Source organism: Aotus nancymaae, unplaced genomic scaffold, assembly GCF_030222135.1.
Source record: "Aotus nancymaae isolate 86718 unplaced genomic scaffold, 86718_ANA_hifiasm-v0.15.2.pri h1tg000049l, whole genome shotgun sequence".
Taxonomy (NCBI): Eukaryota; Metazoa; Chordata; class Mammalia; order Primates; family Aotidae; genus Aotus; species Aotus nancymaae.
In genome coordinates this window covers 32684835-32710730 of record NW_026988463.1, presented here as the reverse complement: position 1 = coordinate 32710730, position 25896 = coordinate 32684835, and the positions used below count along the sequence as shown (strand labels likewise).

Sequence of the window (25896 nt, the reverse complement as noted above, 5' to 3'; positions counted from 1 at the left end):
TGGGTGCTGCCGAGGCTGGGCTTAACCGGGGGTCATCTCCCCAGAATCACGGAGCCGAGAGGCCGGGCTTGAGCGGGGGTCATCTCCCCAGAACCACAGAGCCAAAAGGCTGGGCTTGAGCGGGGGTCATCTCCCCAGAATCACAGAGACACATGGAGCGCAGCAGTCAGCCGCCAAGGTGTTGCCCTTTCTCCAAACCCCCGTGCAGCGCCTCCGGTCCGACCTGACAGCCTCCCTTTGAGAATGACACACCTGACAGCAGTAGAATGCAGTCCTGCCCCAGTTTTTCAATGCATGCTCAAGGCTGAGCCAGCGGTTTGTAACAAAAAGGCTTCCCAGGTGCCCAGGACTGGAAATCATCTGTCGTGGCCTGGCCCTAGGATCAAAGGGCTGAAGCTTGTGGCCTGGCCATACGTTGTCACACCTTAGACAAATGGAGAACAGGATGACAGGTCCATGCCAGATCCCTTCTCTGGAAGGCAGCTTGGCATATGAAGTCTGATGCCCTCAGATAGCGATGGGAGCTTGAGACCACCAAGAGTGGCAGGTTCCAGCCAGTTTACTACAGTCCCCAGGGAAGGGCAGACTGCCATGGTGCGAAGACTCCGGATGATTACCATGCTCTGCTGTCACTGCCTTCTGCAGGGCTCGGTCAGGCGCCACAAGGCTAAGGGGAGGGATGGGACACAGAAGCAGGAGAGAAGGCAGTGGCAGCACCACACTTCGGCTTCACAGACGGCATTGGCCAAGGAGGAGCAGGGCCACAGGGAACTGACATGAGACCAGCCTTGGGAGGGATGTGTTCACATAAAAGAAGGAAAATAATATATTTGGAAATTCTTATTCTTAGGGTGGGAACCGTAATTCCTGAAAATTCCTGAGAATTTCTCAAATGCATCACAAGGAAATATCCCAACAGGGCTACAAAGGCCCATCTTGAACAACAGAACAGAAACATCTTTGTATAGAGATATTTTGGTCAAGACTCATCTAAAGGAGGGAGTTTGGACTAGGACAGTGGTTTTCAAGCTTCTGTGGAACCCTAAGTTTCTTCAAAAGGCATTCCAAGGGGTCTCCCAAATTCCTGATGTACAAATACTTGTAGCTCCTTTTTTTTTCTTTGAGATGGAATTTCGTTCTTGTTGCCCAGGCTGGAGAGTGCAGTGTCACCATCTTGGCTCACCGCAACTTCCACCTCCCAGGTTCAAGCAATTCTCCTGCCTCAGCCTCCTGAGTAGCTGGAATTACAGGCATGCACCACCACGCCCGGCTAATTTTTCTGTATTTTTAATAGACATGGGGTCTCTCCATGTTGGTCAGGCTGGTCTCAAACTCCCAACCTTAGGTGATCTGCCTAGCTCGGCCTCCCAAAGTGTTGTGATTATAGGCGTGAGGCACTGTGCACACAGCCACTTGTAGCTGTTTTAAGAGATCTTATTAAAATAAGACACTCCACTTTCAAATGTTTCATACGTCAACTTTTCACCCACTGGAGCCCATCAACCCAATAATTTGTGCTGCTGGGTGAGCATGATTTTGTGGGGCCCTCAGGATCAAGTTTCTATCTCTCTTTGTGTAAGTGTCTGAACTCCCTGTAAATGTTAGTGAAGAGGACATTTTATTTATTTGTGTATTTAAATTCTGGCCTGCAGCTATAGTGCTCACATGCCACTGTTCAGGTCCATCCGGGCGAGCTGCAGCTCAGGGACAGCACACGTGCCTGTCGGCAAGGCCCTTTAGTTAGGGTAACACACTTTGCTGCGGTCTTACAGTGAAGGTGGGGTTTTGTTTATTCTGGGAGCCTCCTGTTTGAGACTTGTCTTTGATGAGGAATAGGAACTGCTGTTACATTGGCTACGATTCAACTGGGAAAAAGCTCTTGCCTCATTTTAAACTTCTAGTATCTACATCATTTAAACTGCAGATAATTCTGGTATTTCCAAGTGAGGTGTTCAATTATTTAAATTTGAACTTATAATCTTGTAAAAAGGGTTCTTCTCCTAAAAAAGAAGTTTGAAAACCACTGACTTCGATGGCATTTGGGTTGTATATGTTTAAGGAAATGGGATTATCTAACGCCTAGAAGAAGGAATTTTGGCAGAATCGCATGCCAATCTTCAATGGTATATTATTTTCTGGCCCTTTGGCAGCTTGAATAACAGGGCCTGTCACAGAGGCAATGAAGTGTTTTACACTCAGACTTCAAGGAGACCACGGGTGCTTATGTGCTTACGGGAACCACCAACCTGGACGGCACCACCACCTCAACCCTGTGAGTAAGGAGGGCAGGGCATGGTCTTCTTTCTGGAGAGCTTAAAGCATGAAATGTGGCTGCACACACCGCTGTTATTTTGCCTGTGTGTTGAGATCTATCCACCGCTTTCCATCTTGGCAGAAGTGATTTGTGAAGAGCGAGGAGAAATGAAGAGCCTAGGCTCTCTCCTGATATCTTCCACAAGAAGAGGAAAAGCACAAGGGCAGGGCCCTGTGGGCCTGGATGCAGATGTGCACAGGTGGGCTGGGGCCAACTCCATCCGAGCTCAGGCTTGACTGAAGAGGCCGAATCAGAGTGCGCAGAGCAGGGTAGGGAGGCAGGGCACCATAGGCTCGCTGGGAAGCCTCGGACCCTCTTAGGCAAACCCGAATCTCCTTGCTGTGCTTCTCACAGCAACTCATCCCAGTCTTCTCGGCCCAATGGATGCTAAGTGCTTCAAGTTTTGCATTTCTTTCGGCAGCCTGCGCTTTAGCATTAAGTCCAGCATCAGGTGATCCCAAAACAAAAGCATCCACAGCCTCCCCTTTCTTCCCAACTCATTTCTCTGCCTGAAGGTCCTCGCTGAGATAAGCTGCAATTTCGAGGCCTTAAAGGGCCTGGGAAAGGAGACCTGCTTCCACACCCAACTCCCTCACTCCCCACAGCACCAACTTCAGTCCTACAGGCCACAGGAACTCATCTTGACACCAGGCACTTCCTGTGAGCCCAGGGGTCTTTGAGCAAGATCAGATGGCAGCAGCTGGCCCTGCTCCTGGCCGCCTCCTCCCAGTTCTTCTGTTTCACAGAGTGCCTGCCTGTCAGCAGAGGCACCCTGCTCCCCTCTGCCACACTAGAGTGAGGAAGTAAGAGGACACTGCTCTTCATTCCAACTCACAATTTGAAGCTGGACCTGCAGGCTATAAAGAGACGGAAGTTTCCCCATCCAGAGACTAGACGAAGACTTGTGGATGCTTGAGAAGGCAGAGTGGTCACTGCACCCCGGGGCTGGCCCTGTGGCTTCAAGGTCCTGAACCAACAGGGCTTCCTGGGCTGTGGGGCCAGAGATGCCTCAGGAACTCCCTTGCATTCTCCGTGCCCAACTGTGCTGAGTGCAGCCCCGCAGGTTCCCTGGGTGGAACGGCAGATGTGAGCGCACCACACCCTCCGGTGCTTCCCTGCCAGGAGCAGCAGTCACAAACACAGGGCCCTGCCAGCCACTCCCTGGGGTCTGCTCCACGTTGGCTAGTCACATGCCCCAAGCCTCTCCAGCCCTGCCCCAAGTGACCAGCCTTCAGTGGACACAGAGCCTGGGTGCCCTCTGGAAATCCATGCGTGCCGAGGGTGGCCACATGCTCTCCCACCAGCGGTGGTGAGGGTTCTGGGGGCAGGAGGGGCCCAGGGAACTAACGACAGGAGGGGGCCCGGCGGGTGCAGGCTGGGGACCTGCCCAGTGCAGTTCTGTGATGGTTCCTTGCGGTTCAATCTCCCTCACTCCCAGTTACTCCCTTCTAGAGTAAATGTGGGGCAGGAAGGAAGGGGGGAGCCAGTGCTCGCCATCAACATGCCAGGGACTGAGTTTCACTCTATGGGAAACAGCAGCCCACAGGGGCTGCGGAGCAGGATGGGCCTGCGGCTGTCTCAGACAAGTATTTTCTTTTGCTAACAGGAAGCCCCAAATCTCAGTGATGAAGGGCCCCAGAAAATCCTGCCAGAAAAGGAGCTGAATTCCAGGTAAGGTGAAGCAAAACTAGCCTACCATGGTGGGAGGGAGGGAGGGAAGGCTTCCTCCAGGAGCAGAGCTTAGGAGGGAGCCCAGCAGTACCTGCTTCGCCCCGGAGCGCCTTCTCCACGGCCACGCCCCTTTCCTCCAGCCGCCGCTGCCTCTCCTCCACCTGCTGCAGCTGCCGCTGGATGATCTGTGACAGACAGCACAGCCTGAGCACCCGGCCCTCTGGCCCTGCTTCAGGAGGACACAACTGCACACCCACACAAAGTGTGGCCACTCTGGAAACCGCTCCAGTCCGTGGGCAGCGCGCTCAGGGTATGGTGTGGAGACCATCTGCACCAGAAACCCCTAGCTTGTGTAGACGCTAGGCTCCGGGCCTTGCAAGTTGGTACCAAAGAGTACGGACACGGCTCAGCTAGTGACTACCCTCCCAGGAGTGGTGCAAAGACAGGAAGTGGATGTAAACTGCTGCAGGAGGGGCCCGAGTGCCAGAACCTCAGACTGTTCTCACGCCAAGACTGCTAGACTGCTGGATGGGGTTCCTCAAGAGCGCAATGGAAATCCCATATTTACGGTAAAAAATTAAGAGAGGCCGGGCATGGTGGCTCACACCTATAATCCCAGCACTTTGGCAGGCCAAGGTGGTTGGATCACCTGAGGTCAGGAGTTCCGAGACCAGCCTGACCAACATGGTGAAACCCCATTTCTACTAAAAATACAAAAATTAGCTGGGTGTGGTGGCGGGCACCTGTAATTCCAGCTACTCAGGAGGCTGAGACAGGAGAATTGCTTAAACCCAAGAGGCAGAGGTTGCAGTGAGCTGAGATCACTCTACTGCACTCCAGACTGGGAGACAGAGCAAGACTCCATCTTAAAAAACAAAAAAACAAAAAACAACTCTACAATGGTCTAGATATAAGGGTCTGTGCAGCCTGAAGACAAGCTGAGGATGTGAGGAGAGCTCTGACGTCTTCCCACAAAAATCCCAGGCCTATCAGAGGCTGAGGAGCCACAAATGGACTCCTGACAACAGTCCTCAAAATTGAATGAGGCAACTCACGATGATTATTCTACAACAAGGAATTCGAGAAACTCAAAGCAGGGCTCTTTCCCCCGCCCCCGCCTTTTTTTTTTTTGAGACAGAGTCTTGCTCTGTTACCCAGGCTGGAGTGCAGTGGTGCGATCTCAGCTCACTGCAACCTCTGCCTCCCGGTTCAAGCAATTCTCATGCCTCAGCCTCCCGAGTAGCTGGGACTACAGGCACCTGCCACCATGCTCAGCTAATTTTTGTTTTTTTTAGTAGAGATGGGGTTTTGCCTTGTTGGCCAGGCTGGTCTCAAACTCCTGACCTCAAGTGATCCATCTGTCTCAGCCTCCTGAAGTGCTGGGATTACAGCACTTTGGTGACACCATGCTCGGCCTGCTCTTCCCTTTGGACCGACAGCTCCACCAGGGCAGGGTCTCTGTGGCTGCATCAGCCGAAGGTGACCTGGATGGCAGGAGGCCGGTCTACCTCTGCTCTGCTCTGCACTGCGCTTAGTGTGGCAGGGTGCAGCTGGGTGGAAAGGTGCTGCCCAAGCCTCCCACGCCTGCGCCCTGGTCCCAGCCTCTGTAGTTGTACCTGGGCTCGATGCAGCCGCTTAAGCTCCTCCTGCTTGGCCTGTCTCCGAGCTGCCTTCTGCACACGCCGGGTCAGCTTGGCGTTTAGTTCCTCCTCTGTGTAGGTTCTTGGCTGGAGAGAACAAGAGAGATTTCCTCAGTCAGGTGCATGGAGGTCTGAGATAGGGGTGGGTGGCAGGCCAGCAGGGGCCTTGGAGAGGGCTGTCCCCAATGTCAGAGTCAGAGCTGGTGCCTGGGCAGAGGGACAAGCCATCCTCTGTAGGGAGAGTGCTGGCAGGATGGGCGGTGCTGACAGGCAGAGGGCACGAGTCTGCAGAGTCCCCAGCCTGCAGCAGCCCTCAGTGCCATGGGCACACCTACGATCCACAGGGTGAGACATTTCCCCACCTCTGCAAGGGGACAGGAGGCTGAGTGGGGACCGACTGTTAGGCAGTTAAAACAATAAAGGGACACACACTCCCTTATCACTGAGATCACCTCTTTCCTGAATAAGGACGTCTGGTCTTTTTTTTTAACACTTTGTGGGATTAAAAACATTGGTAGGCTGTTTCACCAAGCTTCCTGCTTCTAGGAGGCTTACAGGGGAAGGAAAGAGAGAAATTAGCATCTTTTTATTTTCCTGTTTGGTATCAAAGGTCACTTTCTTCAGAAGAGCAGTACCCATGACAGTCTTCTAAGAAATGACAAGTAGAGAAAACAGGAATGCTTCTAAGTCAAGTACAGTCTGAAGAAGGAATTGTGGACGTGAACCTGGACTGACTCTGGGGTCTGCAGAGGCACCCGTGGGCCGCGGGAAGAAGAGAGGCAGTGGCCTGGCCGGGGCAGTTACGCCCAGTGCCATCGAGAATGGAGGAGGCAATGGCCCAATCCAGTGCAAGTCCACAGACTGAACGGCCACAGCCCCTGCCCACGTGGGTGCCAAGGGTTCAAGGGAGCATCAGAGGCTTTGAAAAAAACCCTGGGCAACCAGGAGGCAAAGGTTAGGGAATCTGCCTTTATTCCTAAGGTCTTCTTTATTGCCTCTAAGAAAATGAAACAAGGAGACTGTAAAAAAGTGTCTGAGAAAGGGTCTGTCACCCAGGCTGCAGACAGTGGTGCGACATAGCTCACGGCAGCTTCAAACTCTTGGACTCAAGTGATCCTCCTGCCTCAGGCTCCCAAGTAGTCAGTACTGCAGGTATGTGCCACCTTGCCCGATGATTTTAAAATTTTTTTTGTAAAGACAGGATCTCGTTATATTGCCCAAGCTGGTCTTAAACTCCTGGGCTTAAGTGATCCTCCCACATCAGCCTCCCCAAATGCTGGCATTACAGGTGTGAGCCACCACACCCGGACAACCAGAAAACTTTTACAGACTTCAAAGACAAATGTGACTTGGGGTCATAATCTTCACTCAAAGATCTCAAATGACAGAGGGTCCCTGAACAGCAGTCCCTAACGGTCATCAGTGGTGTTTCAGCACTGCACCTTGCTGATCAGAGCTGAGGGCTGCGCCAGGGGCAGCTCTGTCCTGACCCGGGGAAGCTGGAGCAAAATGACCACATGCACTCCAGCCGGTGAGGGGCAGGCGTCTCATCCTCCTTCCCGTCATGAGGCGGCTAACGGAAGTGCTGCTGCCAGTGTGCCACAGCCCATGCGCGTACAAACACAGTTAGTGAGGGTGTGGCTGGAGGGCTGGGGCCGGCGCTGGGCGGTTAATCACAGACATGCATGCAACAGTGACCAGCTGACAGCAACGAGACACTACCTTTGATGCATATGATCTCCTGAATGCCAAGGCGTGTGGTACATAAATCGACTTTTAAGGGGATGGCATCAGAAAACAAAACAGAATAGTAATAATAATAATGATTAACAAATTAAAAATTGAGAACACAGAAATGGAGTAAAATAAGTTAGAAGTTTAAAACAAACACACAAGACTTAAAACACGTGATTATTTTTCACATAGTCACACAGGACTGCCTACGGAGGAATCTGGGTGTGAAGATCCTAGTGGCGGCATTTGGGTCGACCTGGTTTTAAATACGGCCGGGTTCACTCTTTTACTGAAAAGAAACAGCTTCCTCACCAACCCCAAAACTCTCATCTCAATGTCCTGTGTGTAAAGTGAAAGCCGTTAAAATATGTGATTCCTGATCCTTTTCTCCTTGATCCTTTTCTCCTTCCATGTGTTTATGGAAATTCAGCCCACCTCTTCCTGCCAAATGCTCCCAGGTAGTGGAAGGGGGTGTGGGAGAGGAGCGGGTCCTGCTCTCAGAGACAGACACAGTGAAACTGGGAACGAAACCACCTCTCCTGAAAGGATCTCCGCTGGCAGTGTTCCTGTGTGCCACCCAGCTGCCATTTCTTGATTGTGCCCGGAAAAGGGGGTAAACTAGCATCGGTAACTGCTGTTCACAAAAAGCACGTCGGGAGCCTCTTCTCATTCCATCACACCTTGCGCAGAGCCGCTCGGAGGGCCAAGGTGAGTCATATCTGCTCTTCGGGTCTCACCAGCCACATTAATGGCTGAAAGGCACTAAGGGAACCAGGGTGTATGGTGGCACACAAGACAGGGAGGCCCTGAGAGCTCCAGGCCGGCTGCAGCCCGGCTACTCTCCCTGCTGCTCTATCCATCCCATCCGTGGGGGGGCCTCGTGTGGAGCTGCACCTCTCAAGCCTTTTGGAGAGGGAAGAATCAATCTGCCTCCTTTGACTTTGAGCACCTGTGTCCCCCCGACTCGGGTGGACTCACCTCTCCCACAAACTGGAGTGAGAGAAAGAATGTCATTATGAGAAAAAGCCAGTTCAAAAGAAGAGAGAAACAGATGATTTCCCGAAGCGGCTTGCAAAAAGCCCACAGAAACTATGGACCACAACTAACATCTTCACCTGTGGCTGACGTCAACAGTCATGGGGGCAGTGGCTGCCTTCCCACTAGCTACCCATTTTCCGGGCTGGAAGGGGTGAAGTCGCCACCTGTCGCTACGTGCCTGAGGTGGTGGCCAGCCACAGGAGCTGGCGTTCTGCTGTGAATCTGGATGTGGGGTGGTGGGATGTCCAGGCCACACCCGGGTGGGCCACAGAACTCAAGAGGCAGCCGTGATGCTTGTATTTGAAGTCAGATGGAAGCAAAGAGGTAAAAGCGAGTTCTCTCTTGTAGATAGGATTACAGGTGTTTTTTTAAAGTCTCAATTATCCTAAATTTTCTATAATAAACATTTTAAATAAAAATATAAGTTATTTTGACAGGTTTAAACATTTCTAACAAAACAAAATCCAGGCTCTTGTTTCACAGGTGCTGCAAGGCAGGAGGCGTCGTCTGTGCTGCTGGAGTGGCCGGGGATCCTGGGCGGCAGAGGAGGCTTCCTCCTTCCCGGCAGGTCAAACCCCATCCTCACTGTAGGCCCCCGTTCCCCACACGTACTCTGATAAATTTCAAACCCACAGAAAAGTTGAAAGAGGAAGAGAATGAACACCCACATGCCTCTCACCAATGCCATTTGCCATATGCTTCATCTATATCATCTTTTATATGACTTTTTAAATGAATCATGGGTAGACATGATCCTTCATCCCTAAAACTTTTAGGACGTACTTCCTAAGGACACAGACGTTTTCCTATATAACTTTCCTATGTAAAAGTCCATGCACCGAGAAGGGGATGAGATACAGTGCCTTTATCACATGCGAGGAACTTAATGGCTTCATAATATCACACATTTATACTGTCAACCAGTCCTCAACTGAATTTCTTTAATTGTTCCCCAAATGTCCTTCATGGCTGTATTTGTTTGTTCTCCTCTTTAGCACCCATGTCTGGAAAGGGCACAGCACCCAGCTCTCACTCAGGTTGACTCCACACCATGCGGGAGTCAGGTCAGCCGCCCCTGGTGTGGCTATCTCCCATGTCATCCGTCTCCTTGGTTGGCCATCCTCTAGGTCATCCATTCCCTAGCCTGGCCGTCCCCTAGCTCATCTATCCGCTAGCTCAACTGTCTCCTCGTCCTCAGCCGTCCCCTAGCTCGACCATCTCCTGGTCCTCAGCCATCCCCTAGCTCATCCATCCCCTAGCTCAACCATCTCCTCGTCCTCAGCCGTCCCCTAGCTCATCCATCCCCTAGCTCGACCGTCTCCTTCTCCTCAGCCGTCCCCTAGGTCATTCATCCCCTAGCTCGACCGTCTCCTTCTCCTCAGCCGTCCCCTAGCTCATCCATCCCCTAGCTCGACCGTCTCCTCGTCCTCAGCCGTCCCCTAGCTCGTCCATCCTCTAGCTCAACTGTCTCCTCGTCCTCAGCCGTCCCCTAGGTCGGCCATCTCCCAGCCTGTCTGTCCCCCAGGCTTGGCTTTGGCTTTAGTATTCCCTATGTGCCCTCCAGCAAATGGCTTCGCCTCTGTGGGTGCCCCTGGAGGGTGAGGCCTCAGAGGCTCCCTCCAGCTCTAGAGTTCCATGACTGGTGTCCATGGCTTTTTCCTGCGGTCCTGTTCCTGCTCCTCCCTTCCTCCTCATACCTGCTGGGCTCTGGGGAGGCTCACCAAGTACCAGCCTTGGCAAAGCCAGTCTAGGTAGCTGCTGCCCAGCACCCTAGCGGGCGCTTCATGCATGCAGAAGCAGTGGACACACTGCCCATCACAGCAACATGAGGGAGGTGGGTGGTCAACCTGACCCAGCAGATGGAAGGTCCCCACTGACATATTCAGGAAGTGAGCCTGGGACCACACTCTCCATTCCTTGCTGACCCCCTAAGGCAGCACTCAGCCCCAGTGTTGGGATGTGTTTAGGGACTCACATAGAAACCCAGGGCAATTCTCAGCTCAGTGCCAATGCTACTGCCTGGGAAAGCTGGACAGGGAGCCTTGACAGAAGGCACATTCTTTCGGTCCTTGAGGAGAAGGCACAGACCCCAACTCTAACTCAGTGCTGGCCTGGCTGGGGCACAAGGAAGCCTGGCTTTGCAGAGAGTGGAGCAGAGGAGAGGCCTGGCCCTCTAGAGCCTTCTAGGAGAGTGGCCGAAGAGCCACCAAGGCCAAGGGAGACGAATGTACTGAGGAGGGCGTGGAACGAAGCATCTGGTTTGCTGAGGTATTTACAGAGGCAGGGACCAGCTGCAGGAGCCACCTCACCCAACAGGATGAGGGGCCCAGGCTCACCATGGCCCACCCTGACTGGGCTACTGGGGGCAGGAGAGGGGAGACTCAAGTCCAAGCCCCAGAACCCTTGCAATGAAGGCACGCTACACTCTGGGGAAGCTTTTCATGCGAAAGGGAGGCAGGAAGCAGAGACAGCCAGGCTGCCCCCAGCCAGGAGGAGGAGCACAGAGCCCAGGCTGGACAGCAGAGGTGGGTGGCGCTTTGCAGAGCTCCACCTGCCCTGCATGCTGACAGGTGCCTGTTAGAGTGTGCTGAGTCCTCTCCCCTCCACCTTCACTGGATCTGCCCAAAGTCCTGGGCTCTGCAGAGCAAGGGGCCGAGTCAGACCCAGCAGCCCTGCAGGTCCGTTCCTGGACCAGTCCTCTAAGACGAAAAACCCTCCCTAACTAACAAACCTACCACGTGGGCAGTACCGGGCACAATGCTCAGTGCCTGAGGTCCCAGCTCCTGCCAGCAGCCCTGGACTGGTCAGCGCTCTCCACAGAGGCCTTGGAGGCCTCACGGGATCGCTTATGAAGAAACAGACAATGCCAGGCTGCCTCCTCCAGGGAAGGGGAGCGTGACTCAGGAATGGCTCCAATCTTTTCTTCTTCACAAGAGCAGAAACCAGGAACCCTTGCTGTGCTGCAGCTCCCATGTAAAAGGCCCCACGTGACCCCCTCAGTGCGTAGGGCTGGTCAGCAGTCAGCTGGCTGTGTGCCACTTGCCATCCATCCCTGGCTTCAGGTTTGCTCTCCCCCTCCTCCACCCCATCAAAGCCCAACAGGGAGCAGCCGGGGCTCCAGGCTCTGTGAAGCCCCCCTGCCTGACTACGTACCTCTCGCCGGGACTTCTGCGAGGACCTGTCAAGGACATCGTCGCTGGAGAGGTCCGAGTCCTCGGAGAAGCTCAGCTGGCGCCGGAGCTGCAGCTCTGTGGGGAGAGAAAGGCTGCGTGAGGATGGCGCCAGCCTGCCGGGGCAGCTCTCTCCTGCTCCCAAGTGCAGATGGGGAGGCCGGGTGGGAGGCTGGACTCATCTTAGTTTAATGGATCCTTCCCTCATCCTGGGGAGCCAGGAGCTGGGACGTCAACATTTGCCTGGGCAGGGCAGAGCTGACACCAAGCGGGTGTACTGTGGCCTGCCCAGCCCCTCCTGGCAGCACTGCCCTCTGCCCTGTGCACAAGTAGACTGGGGTCGTGTGACTTTAGAAGGGTACAAACCTCCAGTCTTCCTGATCTGGTTTCCGGAAGGCTGAAACTAAGCAGGCTACGCCCTGTGAACCCATGGTTCGGTACCTTCTCTAGGTCAGCATGGCTCCCGAAGAAGCCTCAGGGAGCAGTGCATAAACATGGATCCCGAGAGCCCCAATGACCTGAGCCCACATGCACCCCTCCCGCTCCGCCCGCACGTGGGCCCAACACCCACGCACCTGCCCTCACGACGGGCAGTGCCCTGTGCTTGCCGGAGTCTACTGTGGCCCCGCTGGAGGGGGTGCTGGGGCAGGACTTGTCATCGGCCTTCTTCTTCTTGTCCTTCTTGTATCCAGAGAAGACCGACTTCCACAGGGACTTGGGTTTGGTGGCAGCTTCCTCCAGGAGGCTGGGGCTGGGCTTTTCCAGGGGCCGGGCCTCACCTTTGGACTTCTTCTCCTTCTTATTTCTGCGGGGGGAGAACAGTGACGACCTCTTCTTGCTCTTCCCACTGGAGCCCTCAGATGAAGTGAAAGAGCCATCTGGGCCCCCCGAGTCCGATGGCGGGGAGAAGACCTCCTCGCTGGTGGCTTCATGCTTCAGGTTGGGCTCCTCAGAGCCCCTGAGAGTGGGGCGGATAGGGGAGTCGGGCCGGCGCTCCTTGCCCTGGGAAGGTGCCGAGGACGCCTTGCGCGGCTTGGGGGCGCCCGTGGTCAGCTCCATCTGCTGCATCCTGCTCAGCTGCCTGGCCATGGCATCCCTCAGTGCCTGGCTCTTCACGGACTTCTCCCTGGCTCGCATGCGCTCCTCGGCCAGCTCTTTGGCTTCGGCAGAGACCAAGGGCAGCCCCCTCTTCTGTGGCTGCAGCGCCCCCTCCCGAGCAGGCAGCCTCCCGTTCTCCTTGGCCACAGATGGGTGGGGAGGCTTCTCGGGGTGCGGCCAGCAGGAGGGGGGCGTGAAGAACTTCTCCTGCAGGCTCGAGTCCTCAGTCTTGTCGTCGTAGGTGTCTTCCACGTCGTCAGCAAAGGGGATCTCCTCCACGCTCTCCACGAAAGATTTCCGCACTTCCTCTCTGTGGGGCTGGGCGGGCTCCCGGGGGGGCCTCATCCATGTGGCAGGCAAGGGCGGTGGGACCACCGAGGCGTTGGGTTCGGCCTCCCTGAGCTTCCTCCGCAGGGTGGCGGGTTCCTCATCTTGGGGTGGGGGCGGGGGTGGGCTGGAGGGGGGCGTGAGCAGGGCGGAGTCTGAGGTGTTGAAGCTCTGGCTGCCCAGTGTCTTCATGTTGGAGGAGCTCCCGTGCAGGCCCAGGCCAGAGCTGCTGGACAGCTCCCTGCGCTCCTCCTGAGCACTGCGTAGCTCCCTGTCGGACGGAGACCGGGGTGGCGGCAGGGACAGGAGCTCACCCTCTAGCTTTGGCAGGCCCGTTCTTTTGGGGACGGGCAGAGGCTTGAGGAGGTGGAGTCCCTCATCCTGGGGGGACTTTTCAACGGAATAGGACTTGAGGGACACTGGCCTGAAGGCAGGTGTGGGGAAGCTGGGTTGAGGCCCCTTGCTGCGGTCCACAGGTGTGAGCCCCAAGCTGCGGCGGATCTCCGCGCTCTTCATCCAGAACTCCTCCACCAGGTCGCTCCGTCTGAGGGTCTCGTCCACAGCAAGGGGGCTGCCCAGTCTGTCCTTAGGGTCACTTTGGCTTTGGACAGGGAGAGGGGCCAGTGGGGTGGATGCTTTGGCTGGGACAGGCTGGAAGCGAATGGGGGACTGGGTAGGGGATGGGACAGTGGCCTCGGTGGAAGGCTGGGGCTGGGAGCAGATGGGGAGCGGGCTGGGTGGGGGTGTGGAGGCCACCAGGCGTGGCTGGGGCTGCGGGCTCCCTGGTGAGGCAGGAGTCCTGGGTTCTGGCAGGGCCACTGGCTGTGATCGGATGGGAGAGTGCACAGCTCTCGGATCTGAGGGGGCATCAGCTTTGGGCTTCTCTTTGGGAAGCAAAGGCTCAGGGAAAAAGCACTCCTTGGGTGGTTTCTCCTGGGTGGCGGCAGGAACAGGTGGGAGTCGGGACCCCTACAGAGAAGGAAGACAGAAGCTGCTGAGAAGGTGAGGGCTTCCACAGCCAGCAGCATCCTCGAGGAGCCTTCTTGCTCAAAGTGCCTGCTGCATGAATTCCCCCCCGTCCTCCCAGCTGTTATTAGGCAGGAGAAGCCTTCTGACTTTCTGCTCCAGCTGTTTAATGTTTAGAACCACTCTGCTCAGTTTAGACAAACTGGGTTTCCAGGGTTTGGTTCATCTCAAATACATCCTATAATCTTTGTCCACTCAGGAACACTGGCCAAAAGGACACGGACGATCGCAGTTCTCCCCCTCCAGGAGGCCCCAGAGCACCAAGATCTCTGACGCACACAGAGGGGCCAGGGCTGTAAGAAGACTTACAACAGCTACTATCACAGTGCATTATGGTCAAAGCGTCCTCCCCGGGAAGCTCAAAGATGTGCAACGATGCCTGCACCGGCATCCCCGGGAAGCTCAAAGATGTGCCTATCACCTGCACCTCGGAGGGCGGACGGAGGAGGAAAAGGCAAGGAGCAGCCCTTATATCACCCCATCCAAGTGTCTCAAACAAAACCTCCCCGTTTCACAGATAACATCAGCGAACAGGTCAGGTGCAGTGGCTCATGGCTGTCATCCCAGCACTTTGGGAGGCTGAGGCAGGAGGATCGATTGAGCTCAGGAGCTGGAGGCTGCAGTGAGCTGTGATCATGCCACTGAACTGCTGCCCATGCCAGCCTGGGCAACAGAGTGAGACCCTGCCTCAGGGGGAAAAAAAAAATTGCTGAATAGCTCCATGTTTCCTAGAATCCCAAAGACCAAATCAAGCAGATGCAGGCCTTGAACTCCAGCTTTCTCCCTGATGTGGCTTCTAGACAGTATTTCCTAAACCATGCCCCACAGGACCTTCTGTCACAATTGGCTTCGCAGCCTTCTCCACGTGGTTCACGCACCACAGGCTGTCTGCTGGACACTGCACATTTCAATGGCTAGACATTTATTTTAACATAATGTTAAAAATGCATTTGTCATATCAAACCAATGATTCCATCAATATCATTGCTTCCATTTAAACATGTTTATTTTTAATCATAAATTTAATAAAATATCATTCATGTTATATTATAAACAAATTATAATCACACTAATTTTAATAAATTTATTATATATTAATAAAAATAAATTTTTAATTTGATTTATATTAAAATATAAATTTTAATAAATCTATTATGTTTATTAATTATAGTATATAATTACATTATTTATTTTTAACAAACTTATGTTTAAATTAAACATATGGTATGTGGCATGTGGACCTAGTACAGTGACACATGATAGACAACTCAGGTTTGGGATCAGAGTGGGGAAGAGTTAGTAGGTGCCATCCAGACAGCCTCATCCCCCAGAGTCCTGAGCTGGAACCCCAAAGCCACTCCTGTCATCAACAGCTCTACTTAGTATAAGAGGATGATAGTTTTCCATCCTCCTCAGAATGAGGAGGCCAGCAGGCTATGTTAGCCCCAGTTGTGATGGGGCTCACACCATGGGCCCTGAAACAGGGAAGTTAATGTGTGTCCCTGGGGTCCCATCAGTTCTCTGCACCCCACAGCGAGCCCCAAACCCTTACCTCTGTTTTGGGGCTGTGGACTGGAGTGAACGGAAGAGCTGATTCTTGAGGGGACCGGATGGGGCTGGTGGCTTGGGAGAGACCTGAAAAGAATGAACGCAGGGACTTATAAGAGGAAGCCCCCATGTGCTCAGAGGGCACCCGTTTCAGCCAGCCCCAGAGGGTGGAGAGGAGGGCAGAAGGCAAGTCACTGATCCTGCTCCCGGCTCTTCTGGAAAGCACAGGTTCTCTCCAGGGTGAGGACTCCGGCACCGACTTCCCGGGGCTGCCTGGCACTCTCTGCAGGTGCTTCTGTTAACCCCAGGTCAGAGTGTGGGCTTCCTCCACGTGCAGGCTCTGCACGCGGAGCTTCGGGATGCACCTTCTACCCTCTGCCACACCCAAACCATGCAAGGAAAGGGCTGTTGGCCAAAGCATCTGCAGCAGCCTGTGGTACAGGGAGGCCGGACGGAGGAGGAAAGGCAAGGAGCTGCCCACACCTCGGAGGGCTGACGGAGGAGGAAAAGGCAAGGAGCTGCCCGCACCTTGGAGGGCGGACGGAGAAGGAAAGGCAAGGAGCTGCCCACACCTCGGAGGGCGGACGGAGGAGGAAAAGGCAAGGAGCTGCCCGCACCTCGGAGGGCTGACGGAGGAGGAAAAGGCAAGGAGCTGCCCGCACCTTGGAGGGCGGACGGAGGAGGAAAGGCAAGGAGCTGCCTGCACCTTGGAGGGCGGACGGAGGAGGAAAGGCAAGGAGCTGCCCGCACCTCGGAGGGCGGACGGAGGAGGAAAAGGCAAGGAGCTGCCCGCACCTTGGAGGGCGGACGGAGGAGGAAAAGGCAAGGAGCTGCCCGCACCTTGGAGGGCGGATGGAGGAGGAAAAGGCAAGGAGCTGCCCGCACCTCGGAGGCCGGTGTACGCTGGGGCTCTGCTCTGGAGTGGCTGGCCCCTGCGCCACTCTCGTGCACACATGGCTCTTGCAGGAATGCTGAAAGCTGTTTCTCCCATCACCCACAGGCTCACCTCTCTCATGTTGCTTCGGTGAGATGGGCTTCTCCTCATCTTCTGGCACCCTCAGCTCCGGCTCCTCCCCCTCGGCCGGGCGCTGCAAATGCAGCTCTCTGTCGGCCTCCGACAGGCTGTCGGCCCAGTGCTGATCTGGCAGAGGGCAGGGCAGAAGCAGGGGCACACCCTAAGCGAGGCTGGCTTCTTTTCCCCGAGAGTTGGCCCACCACTTGCTTATCTGCAATACAACTGCTCAGATGCAGGCCAGGTGGTCCTTCTGATGCAGGGACGCATCTGCCTACCGGACCAAGCCCCTCCCGAGCGGTCCCGCCAAGAGCACCCTCCTGCCTTTGGAACATGGGGCCGCATCAAAGCCTGTGGGGCTCTGTTTCTTTTTAAACACAGCAACAGTGACACATGATGGACCATGACAGAGAGACGGGGTGTGCCTGTGGAGCGCAGGCCTGGCCCCACGGCCCTTCTACCCACCTCCTCCTTTCAGCAGCCCCAACTGCCACAAACGTCCATAGCTGGGGCCTGCATCCCTCACAGGCTCGGGCTCTTCTCATTCCTTTCAGCCTCGCCCTTGACCCCCTAAGCCCCCTACAACCAGACTGCGATACAAAACACACCTCCAGGTATCTAGCTTTGGGAGCCAGTCTGCTGGATTAAAGGCCTTGTATGAAGCCACAGTGTGGCTCAGGTGCCCAGCTGCAGCTGGACAAGTCACCTGGTACTTGTGGGTGGGTGGTGGTTGGGTGGAATGAGATACATTCCAGTCATGGTGGAGCCAAGAAGGAACCAGGAGCCCCAATGGCGGACTCACTGAGCTTGATTTTGCTGCAAAGCATATTTCCCTCATCTTCCCTGAGCTCCCACCACCGGGGTGGGGAAGGCGGACCCCTACCATCATCCAGCTCAGCACCAGTGTCCCCTGGGTCCCCATCCTCTGCTGCTTCCCCTTCTATCTCGGCTGGTTCCGAGTCCACATCTTCCTCTAGGTCATTCTCATCCAACGGGGCTGCAAAGCAGAAAGGTTTAAAGGAAGGAAGGAAAGGCAGACAGGCAGGCTGCAACTTCATGGGGCAAGAGGTACTGCCTTTCTCAGGACCGTGCCATGCAGGCCCTGGGACAGGGGAGATGGTGCCAGGCCCAGGGAGCTCTCCGCACACAGCATGGGCGCTGGGGGGGCCTGGGGACCCCAAACATGGGAGGTTGGCATTTCGCAATGCTAGGGGCCAAGTGGGAAGAGAAGAGCAGCTGACGGTGGGGACCGTTCATCTTCCCCCAAAGGTCGCTGTAGGAGCCTCAGCTGAGGAGGGTGGAAGGAGAAACGCTGCTTCTCTGGGCCTGAGCCCAGCAGCACCTGCCAAAACCTGGCCATGGCAGGCACCGTGCTGTCTACCTCACACCCCGAATCTGAAAATCCAAAATCCAAAATGCTCCAAAATCTGAAATTTTCTGAGTGCTGACAAGAGGCCAAGTGGAAAATTCCACAGCAGACCTCATGTGGTAACAGTCACAGCCAAAACTTTTGTTTCATGCACAATATTATTAAACATATTACATAGAATTACCCTCAGGCTACGTGTACGAGGTGTACATGACACATAAATAAATTTCGGGTTTACACTTGGGTCCCGTCCCCAAGATCTCTCATTATGAGAGATCTGAAAAAAATTTGAAATCCAAAACACTTCTGGTCTCAAATATTTCGATTAAGAAACACCCAGCCTGCCAAATAATTAGACGGACTGTTTCTAATTCCTCCCTTTCAGTGAGAAAGCCGAGGTCCAGTCAGCTGAGGGGGCTGTTCACAGCGCCGTGTGCAGGGGCACCAGATGAGCTTCCTTCGGGATACTTCAAAGAAATATTAATACTTTGTGAGAGCATGGGGGGCTGAGGGTATGTAAAGTTCATCCTCTGGACCCCAAGTGGCCCTTCATGGCTGCAAAACGAGGCAAGGCCCCAGACAACTTCCCTTCCCCAGGAGCCAGCCCCTAAGCACGCACACACCCTGCCCCCACCTCCCACACTCAGAACTTGCAGCAGCAGGAAGAGGGCGGCACGCTCCACTTTGAGGACCCGTGCCACCTGAGACCCACAGGACCACTGCCAGGGCTCTGAGGGTTCTCCTAGGGTTCAAGCCCAGCCACCCTCAAACTACCCCTAACAGTTTTAACTTCAGGAGAAAGGAGTTATGCTCTCAGGCCCACAGACAAGAGCCTGCGTATCAAAGCCCCAGGCTGGAGCAGGGAGCTGGCAGCGCCTGGTTAGGTGGATTTCTTCAAAAGCTGTGTGGAAAGGGGAGGGCACAGCTAGGAAGCAGCGTCTTCTCTCCACAGGCCAGGCACTTAGAAGATGCCGGAACATTTTATTCCTTGACTGAAGTGGCAGTTATGTGAGTTTTTTTTTTTCTTTTTGAGTCAGAGTATCACTCTGTTGCCCAGGCTGGAGTGCAATGGCGCGATCTAGGCTCACTGCAACCTCAGCTTCCTGGGTTCAAGCAATTCTCGTGCCTCAGCCTCCCAAGTAGCTGGGATTACAGGCATGCACCACCATGCCCGGCTAATTTTTTTTTTAGTAGAGACAGGGTTTTACCATGTTGGCCAGGATGGTCTTGATCTCTTGACCTTGTGATCTGCCCACCTCAGCCTCCCAAACTGCTGGGATTACAGGCGTGAGCCACTGCGCCCGGCTGCAAGTTTTTGTTTCTTTAATAATTCCTTAAGCTGTATGTTTATCTTTTAAGCACAGCTTGTAAGATGCGGGTTCAAATCTAGTTTTTGAAGAACTGTATGAAACAGGATCGGAAGGGAACAGACGGCCCAGGTCACGGGGAGATGGGCGGGTTCCCGGACTAGCTGATGGGGCCATGCGTCTCCCTGAGATACCAGAGTGGCCCACGGAGCTGGCCGTGCCAAATGCTACCCTACAGTAGCGCCACCTGCCGGGGAAGAAGTGTGGAAACGCCTCAAGTATTTCTATTGGTTAAAGCCTCGGTGTGAAAACACTGCTTTTGGCCACTCAAGGAAGACACTTCATCAAACAGCAGGGAGTGCGACTTCTGAGGCACAGACAAAAGAATTCACGCTGCACTGCAGCAATTCTGAGAAGGCTGGCGGGACAAAAGCCCCGCTGGGAACAGAATCTGGCCCATCCCATGGAGAGGGCCATCGTGCCTGACAGGCTTGTTGGGGTGATTCTGGGTGCCCAGGCATCAAGATGGCAACTCTACACTCTCGCTGGTGAGTGAACTGGATGCCAGCACCAAGGAGACCCACACAGGCCTCCCAGCTGGGCACTGTCCAAGGCACCCTGCGTTAGCCTGATCCCATCCTGGTGCCTTGGTCCTTCACGTGGCTCTCCTATAGACTTTCCACTAAGACACGCCTGTGGTAGAGTTAGGGGGGTGAGAAGTCTACACTCGTGGCAGTACCTTGAAAGGAACAATCGTCACAAAGATAAAAAAAATAAACAGGTGAGAAATATCAACGCAGCAGCAGTGTTGAAAGAGACGAAGCTCGAAGGGTGGATCTGAGGGTGAAACTCAGGTTAAGATGGAGTGCAGGGTGCTAAAAGCTGCCACGCAGGTTGATGAGCCACACGCTAGGAAAGCCAGGAGCCACTGACCCGTTCAGCTCTTGGTTCCCTTCAGCTGCCAGCTGGGAGGCTCCCGCCCCACCGCCCTCGGGACCTACGCTGTCTAGAAGAAGGCGAAAAGTGCACAGAGCAGTGGCCCTTCCCTGCGGCCGTGTGTGTGTGCATTTCTCCCACTGCCAGGAGGACACAGGGACCGGCTGGGGAAGCCCCACGAGCTCCCATGTGTGCATCCCAGAAGTGACTGCTAGGACAGCGGTGCTGTTAGGGGCAACACTGTCCTTCCTCCAGCAGTGTCTGACAACTCGTGTCTTCATGGAGGGTGGAGGCCAAGAATGTTAAACCTTCTTCGAGGGAAAGAGTTGTCCTGCCCCAGATGTCAACAGCCCCTCGGTGAGAAACACACACTTCCAGAAAAATCTAGGAAGGACAACACAGGCTGCTCAACAATCTCTTGTGCTTGAAGAGACACCTGCAGCTCAAGCTGGATGTGGCTGGTGTCACCTGTGGTCACAGCCAGCCTGTCCTCACCTTCAGCTGACCAACACCCACCCTTCCTCTGCTCTTCCCTCTCACCGTCACCCTCCCATAACCCCTGGCTTTGACTGCCTCCCTCTCTGATACCTTGGTAGGCAAGTGAAGTATCTTTGGATTCCTCCCCTTTCACACTCAATCGCTACCCACCTCGATTTCGACACACTTTAAATCACAGTGCCAAAAATGCTCTTTCAGCTTTGGCCTTTTTACCCAGCTCTGTCAGTAAAAACCTGCCTGTGTCTGTCCTGCCTGCCCTCCTGCTTCCCTCTGGGCTGCCCTGAAGGAGGGGTGTGCGTCTGATCCATGCAAGGCGGGCTGTCTGCAAGGCATGCAGGTGCCCCCGCCCGCCTCCGCTTCCCTGGCATGCACTAGCGACAGGCCCAGGAGTCTAGTGTTAAGGTACCAGCAGAGCCGCCTAGAGAGAGGTTATGGTGAGTGGGGAGAGAATGAACATCACCAGACTACCTCCGGAGACCGTCTCCAGCCAGGCCTGCACCGCCGCGCGGCGTACGGAGGGAAGGTCGGGCACTGAATTTAAAACAGATGACAAATACAATGTTACACAGCAATACGCGTTCCCAATGAGGAGAGCCAAGGTCATCCTTCAAATCCCAAACAGAAGAGAAACTGAGGCAGCGTTCAGGACAGAGGCCCACCCGGCACCGAGGGGCGTGAGCCCTGCTGCCGGCCTGTGATGGAGAGTCAGGATGAGGAGGGAAGGGGAGAAGCCAAGGCAGAGCTGGCTCAGGGCTGCAGAGTGCTCCCAAGCTCGCAGGCCAGCCCGACGCTGCAGGTGTTCACAGTGCCGCCGCAACCCGGACACGGAGGTTGGTCTTGCCTATAGGTGAAGATTTGGGGCCAGGGAAGAACAATCGTATTAAATGCTGTTTCATGATGGCAGGAAACGCCCCTTTTGTATGCCCAGAGCCTGGCAGGGTGTATGGCCCGTGACTGGCGCCGAATGAAAACGTGAACGCACAGGATTAACAGCAGAGGTCAGGGACACTGAGGGTGGGCGTTTGGAAGATGGCATGCGGGGGAGGACGGCACAGCAGTCACCGTGTCCCTCTGGTCTCCACGGGTTTCCTCTTATTGCTATTCCTTTATTAAAAAAGAAGCCAGCATGAGGTGCATCTTCATCCTACTGTGTGGTGCAGACCGTCTCACCCAAGCCTGGGGCTGGAGACCACACTACTGTGGAGGCCTCCTGGAGAGACATTGCTTTCTAAGACATCACTTCACTTCAAGACATGCTGCTCCCGTCCCCCTCCTGCCAACACACATTCATGTCCAGACACACTCTGAGGAAAGTACCAGAACATTTTACAAAGTGGGGAAAGAGCAGCCGTGACCAAAAACATGGGAGAAAGACAGCAAAATTCTTGGTTTACCCAAGATCAGGTTCATTTGACCATTCTGCATCAATGGAGAAAGAATCCACAACCTCTTAATCCACAGAGAACTTTACATATCCTCAGATGAGAAGTATGGGGGTCACAACTGACAGCAGCAAAGGGGATGCGCCTTTGATCTCATGGGGGCTCTGCCTGACAGAAAGGCCACCTGTGGCGACAGAGGTGGCAGGCGGGCGGTGCTCGGGGCACTGCGGCCGGGGGCTGGGCACGGTTACCTCTGGAAGCAGAGGACTCGGAGGCCGGCGCCATCCTCTCTTCCTCCTCCCTCTCACGGATATGAGTCCAGTGCACGTCGGCCTGGATCTCCAGAGGATCCGCCGTGTGCATGACCTGCTGGAGCCTCTGGTTCCCGGCTAGTGTCCCAGGGTCAAGGGGTGGAGAAGATGAGGTGGGGAAGGAGGGGATGAAATAGCATGGGAAAGGAAACAGAAAGAGAAGTTACAGCATTGGCCAAATCAGTATGAATCAGAAAGAAGTAAACATTAAGAACATATATGCACAGGTACACACACACACACACACACACGCGCACAGTCCTTCTGCTCATTCAGTGTGACCTGGTCATTTCCAGCCATATGTGTACCATTAATTTCAGTGAAGAGAATCACACGTTCTTTTCTGAGGCTCCTTTCATCCTAAGCTGCATTCAGGGGACCCATGTGCCAACATGGAAAAAGAGCTCGTGCAGGCCCAGCCCCCAGGGGTCACAAGGACCCGCTTTGTCCCTAGCAGTGCAAGACCCCAGGGATGCACTATCCTGCCCCTCTGCTGGTCACACAGCAAGGTGCCCACCACTGTCTGCCCAGCTGATGGCCAGGTGGCGAGAGAGGTGGGAATAGATTGTGTCATTCTGCCATGAGCCGGCCAACTCACACAGGGCAGAGGTAGACTCTGCCGCACCTTGGTTTGCATCTTCTGCAGCTAAAGCTGCTGCTGGAGAGAAAAAGTCCCCCTCCCTTAGCGGGCCTCATGCTGGGTCTCAGGCAAAGACACAGATCCCAGCGGAGGGTGGACCTAGGGGAGGTGACGGCTGGGAGGGAAGCAGAGCCATTTCCTGTACATTTCCAAACCCCTGGAATTTCGCAGGTGAGAATGAGACCGACATCTCTCTGAGGTCAAAGCCCTTTCCCGAAAACTCCATGTGGTACCCTGCTTATCACCTCCCTTTGGAAACAAGACCTAGTTTCTCAGCTAAACGGAAACTCACCAGTGGCCACTCTGGATCCCTGCCCTCTGGGACCCCTGCACTGAGTGCTTGGACCATGCCATGTAGTTGGGTTAAGATAAAGGGACAGCCAACAACTGGGAAGGGAGGGTGGCCATTCAGGCAGCGAGAGCAGGTACCACCTGATCTGAAGGACTCGCATTCCTGCCAGGAGCCAGCTTCCATCTTGGAATGGGTGTCGTGCTTCCTCTCAGAGTCTAACCAGACAAGCTGGCCTTGGCTTCAGTCACTATGACAGCCTCTTCAAGCGACAGAGAATGTGAAATAGGCAGAAAGGACCAGGAAGACCACCCAGTGCGATGCTGGCCCTGTGCTCTGTTGGACGTAGGGTATTAGCTCCTTGCTGGAGCTGCTGGTCTCCATAGATTTGTGGACTTTTTCTAAGGTCGTTTTGCCTTCCTTTATGGTGCTGGGTGGGACGGAATCACAGCAAAGTCACCTAACAGCCTGGATGCTTGCAGGACAGAGGAAGGTAAGTCAAGGAGAACTGTAGGGCCTCTCTCTACTTTCTCAGCAACCAACAGAAGAGAGGCATTCTTCTCTGAGTCCTGCTGACACATGCGGCTTTGGGGACTTATTGACAGCACAAGCCAGCATTTCCTCCTTTCTCAGAGAAACGTTAAAGGCACCTGCGCTGGTGACAGGAGGTTTCCTGCATCAGAGAAGCAGCCAAGTGTTGGCTGGAGATGAGGAACTCGCAGCAAAACATGTGGGGCACAGATGGGGCCTTATTCCATGCGGCCCCTTCCGGAACCTTCTCCAACTTCCCCTGAGCCTCTCTTCTGACTCACATGCTACTTTGCACCTGTCTGGCAGGCTGGGCCCAGGGAGAGGAGCCCAGTGAGATGTACACAGAGCTCCCCAGCACAGTTCCATTTGTCTGTGAGACCTGCTCTTGGAGGCAAATTTTTGATGGCTGCCAGGGAGCCGGCGTAGAAGGTGGACAGGGGGCAAAGTGGGTACCTGTAAATGTTCCCCAATCTTCTTCCTGTGGGAGGTGCCTGGCACCACTGCCCTTGCAGGAGCTGTGTCCCGGGGCAGTACTCCCCTTCTACAGCAGGGGGAGCCAGACACCCACACAGTGTCCGGAATCCCACAGGGGGATGGGTGGTGAAGGGAGGGGAGGGAAGACTGAAGTCCTGCCCTTGCCCACACAGGCACCCAGGTCGGCTACCCAACAGACACGCACCTGGGCTAGGGACACAGGCTCCCACCTGGACTCCTGGGGTTTGGCTGAGTTTGTCAGTATGTGTTTGTGTAGTTAAAGCCCATTTCCTACAGGTTTAGTCTTGACGTTAGGTCTAAGTCCAGGAAATTAAGTCTGTGTGAAGGACAGCTGGGTCAACTCTCCTGAAAAGGGAATACGCTTCGACCTTATGCTGTGCCGAGGCTCAAAGCCACCAAGTGATCACCATTAGATGGAGACGACGCTGTCTGGAACAGTGCAAACAAAACACAGTGTCCTGGACCCAGTTCACAGACCCCATTTCTCCTATGGCGGACTGCGCGTGGAGGCGGGCCACCAAGGGCCAACCGTGGGTCCTGCCCAGCCTCTGCCTCCAGAGGCAAGAGGAGAGTACTGGGAGGGCAGCTCCTTAGGGAGCCCGAGGAAGTCCCTGACCCTGACTGCTCAGGCAGATGCCTGAGGGTGCCCTTCCTTCTGGCCCAACCTGCCTCACTGGGGCCAGCTATGCTCCATGTGGGACTGGCTCAGGAATGTGACTCTGACAGTGAAGGGCTCGGGCCTGTGTGCCAGAGAAAACAGACCCCAGGATGGGACTGGGCAGCAAGCACACATGCTCCAGGAGAAGCAGAGATGAGCGCAAGAGCCGAGGGGCAGCCAGGGCCACCGAGAACTCAACCTGCATCTCTGACTCTGTAGGGAGTCCCTGGTGCTCAGAAATTAAAGGCCATGCTCTTCCTGCTCACTCCACACCTGTCTTTTGGGGACTCAGGTCCCCGCCTGCCCCGGCTCCGTCCTCACCACCCAGCAGACTTCTGCGCTGAGAACGGCCTTCCTCCCACACAGGCCCAGCAAGTCCTTCCTCTCACCCGAGGCCACACACAGCCAGAGACAGGGACAGGATTGAAAAATCTCAAGTCCAAGGCAAGAGACTGTTTCAGAACCAGCCAGAGAGGCTAGCCCCTGAGCCTATGAGCCTCGCTTCAGGACACTGGCACCAAAACTGTGTGCTGCCCTGCGTGCCATTAACTGAGCCCCGTCCAGCGGGCACTAAGCTCATAGCCACCTCCGAAACCCTAGACTAGGAGTCAGGGATCCTCTAGAAAGCTAAATTCCCTTTCTTCATTAAAATAAATTTCTTCAACTGAAACTAAAGGGAAAAAAGAGAAAACGAGGAGGAGACAAGGATGAGTGACCCAACTTGGATGAAGTCCTTGGATTAGCTCTCCGCCTTCGACTTCCAACCTCTCAAACCAATGTGTACAAGGGACATTATCTCCACTGCCAACGGCCTGCTTGATGCCACGGTGTCCTCCCCTCTGCCCCATGTCTAAGGTCAGGAGGGTGGTCCCCGGGCTGTGCAGGCCACGGTGTCCTCCTCT

The 25896-nt window shown here is 54.8% G+C and overlaps 1 protein-coding gene across 16 annotated transcripts in view; it reads right to left on the bottom strand.

Moving 5' to 3' along the window:
- Positions 1-25896, bottom strand: part of MICAL3 (microtubule associated monooxygenase, calponin and LIM domain containing 3) — a 273518-nt gene that overhangs the window by 15848 nt on the left and 231774 nt on the right. For 10 of the 16 annotated variants that reach the window (XM_064362782.1, XM_064362781.1, XM_064362784.1 and 7 more), the window contains 9 exons: positions 22322-22459; positions 17462-17575; positions 16573-16707; positions 15571-15653; positions 12143-13961; positions 11551-11645; positions 7348-7398; positions 5602-5712; positions 4077-4170 (listed from right to left, as the gene is read on the bottom strand). In XM_064362782.1, the coding sequence (XP_064218852.1) occupies positions 4077-4170; positions 5602-5712; positions 7348-7398; positions 11551-11645; positions 12143-13961; positions 15571-15653; positions 16573-16707; positions 17462-17575; positions 22322-22459 (2640 nt within the window). Of the gene's footprint in view, positions 1-4076; positions 4171-5601; positions 5713-7347; positions 7399-11550; positions 11646-12142; positions 13962-15570; positions 15654-16572; positions 16708-17461; positions 17576-21153; positions 21220-22321; positions 22460-25896 lie in introns of all 16 variants that reach the window. The other 6 variants (XM_064362785.1, XM_064362790.1, XM_064362795.1 and 3 more) reach the window with 4 other exon arrangements.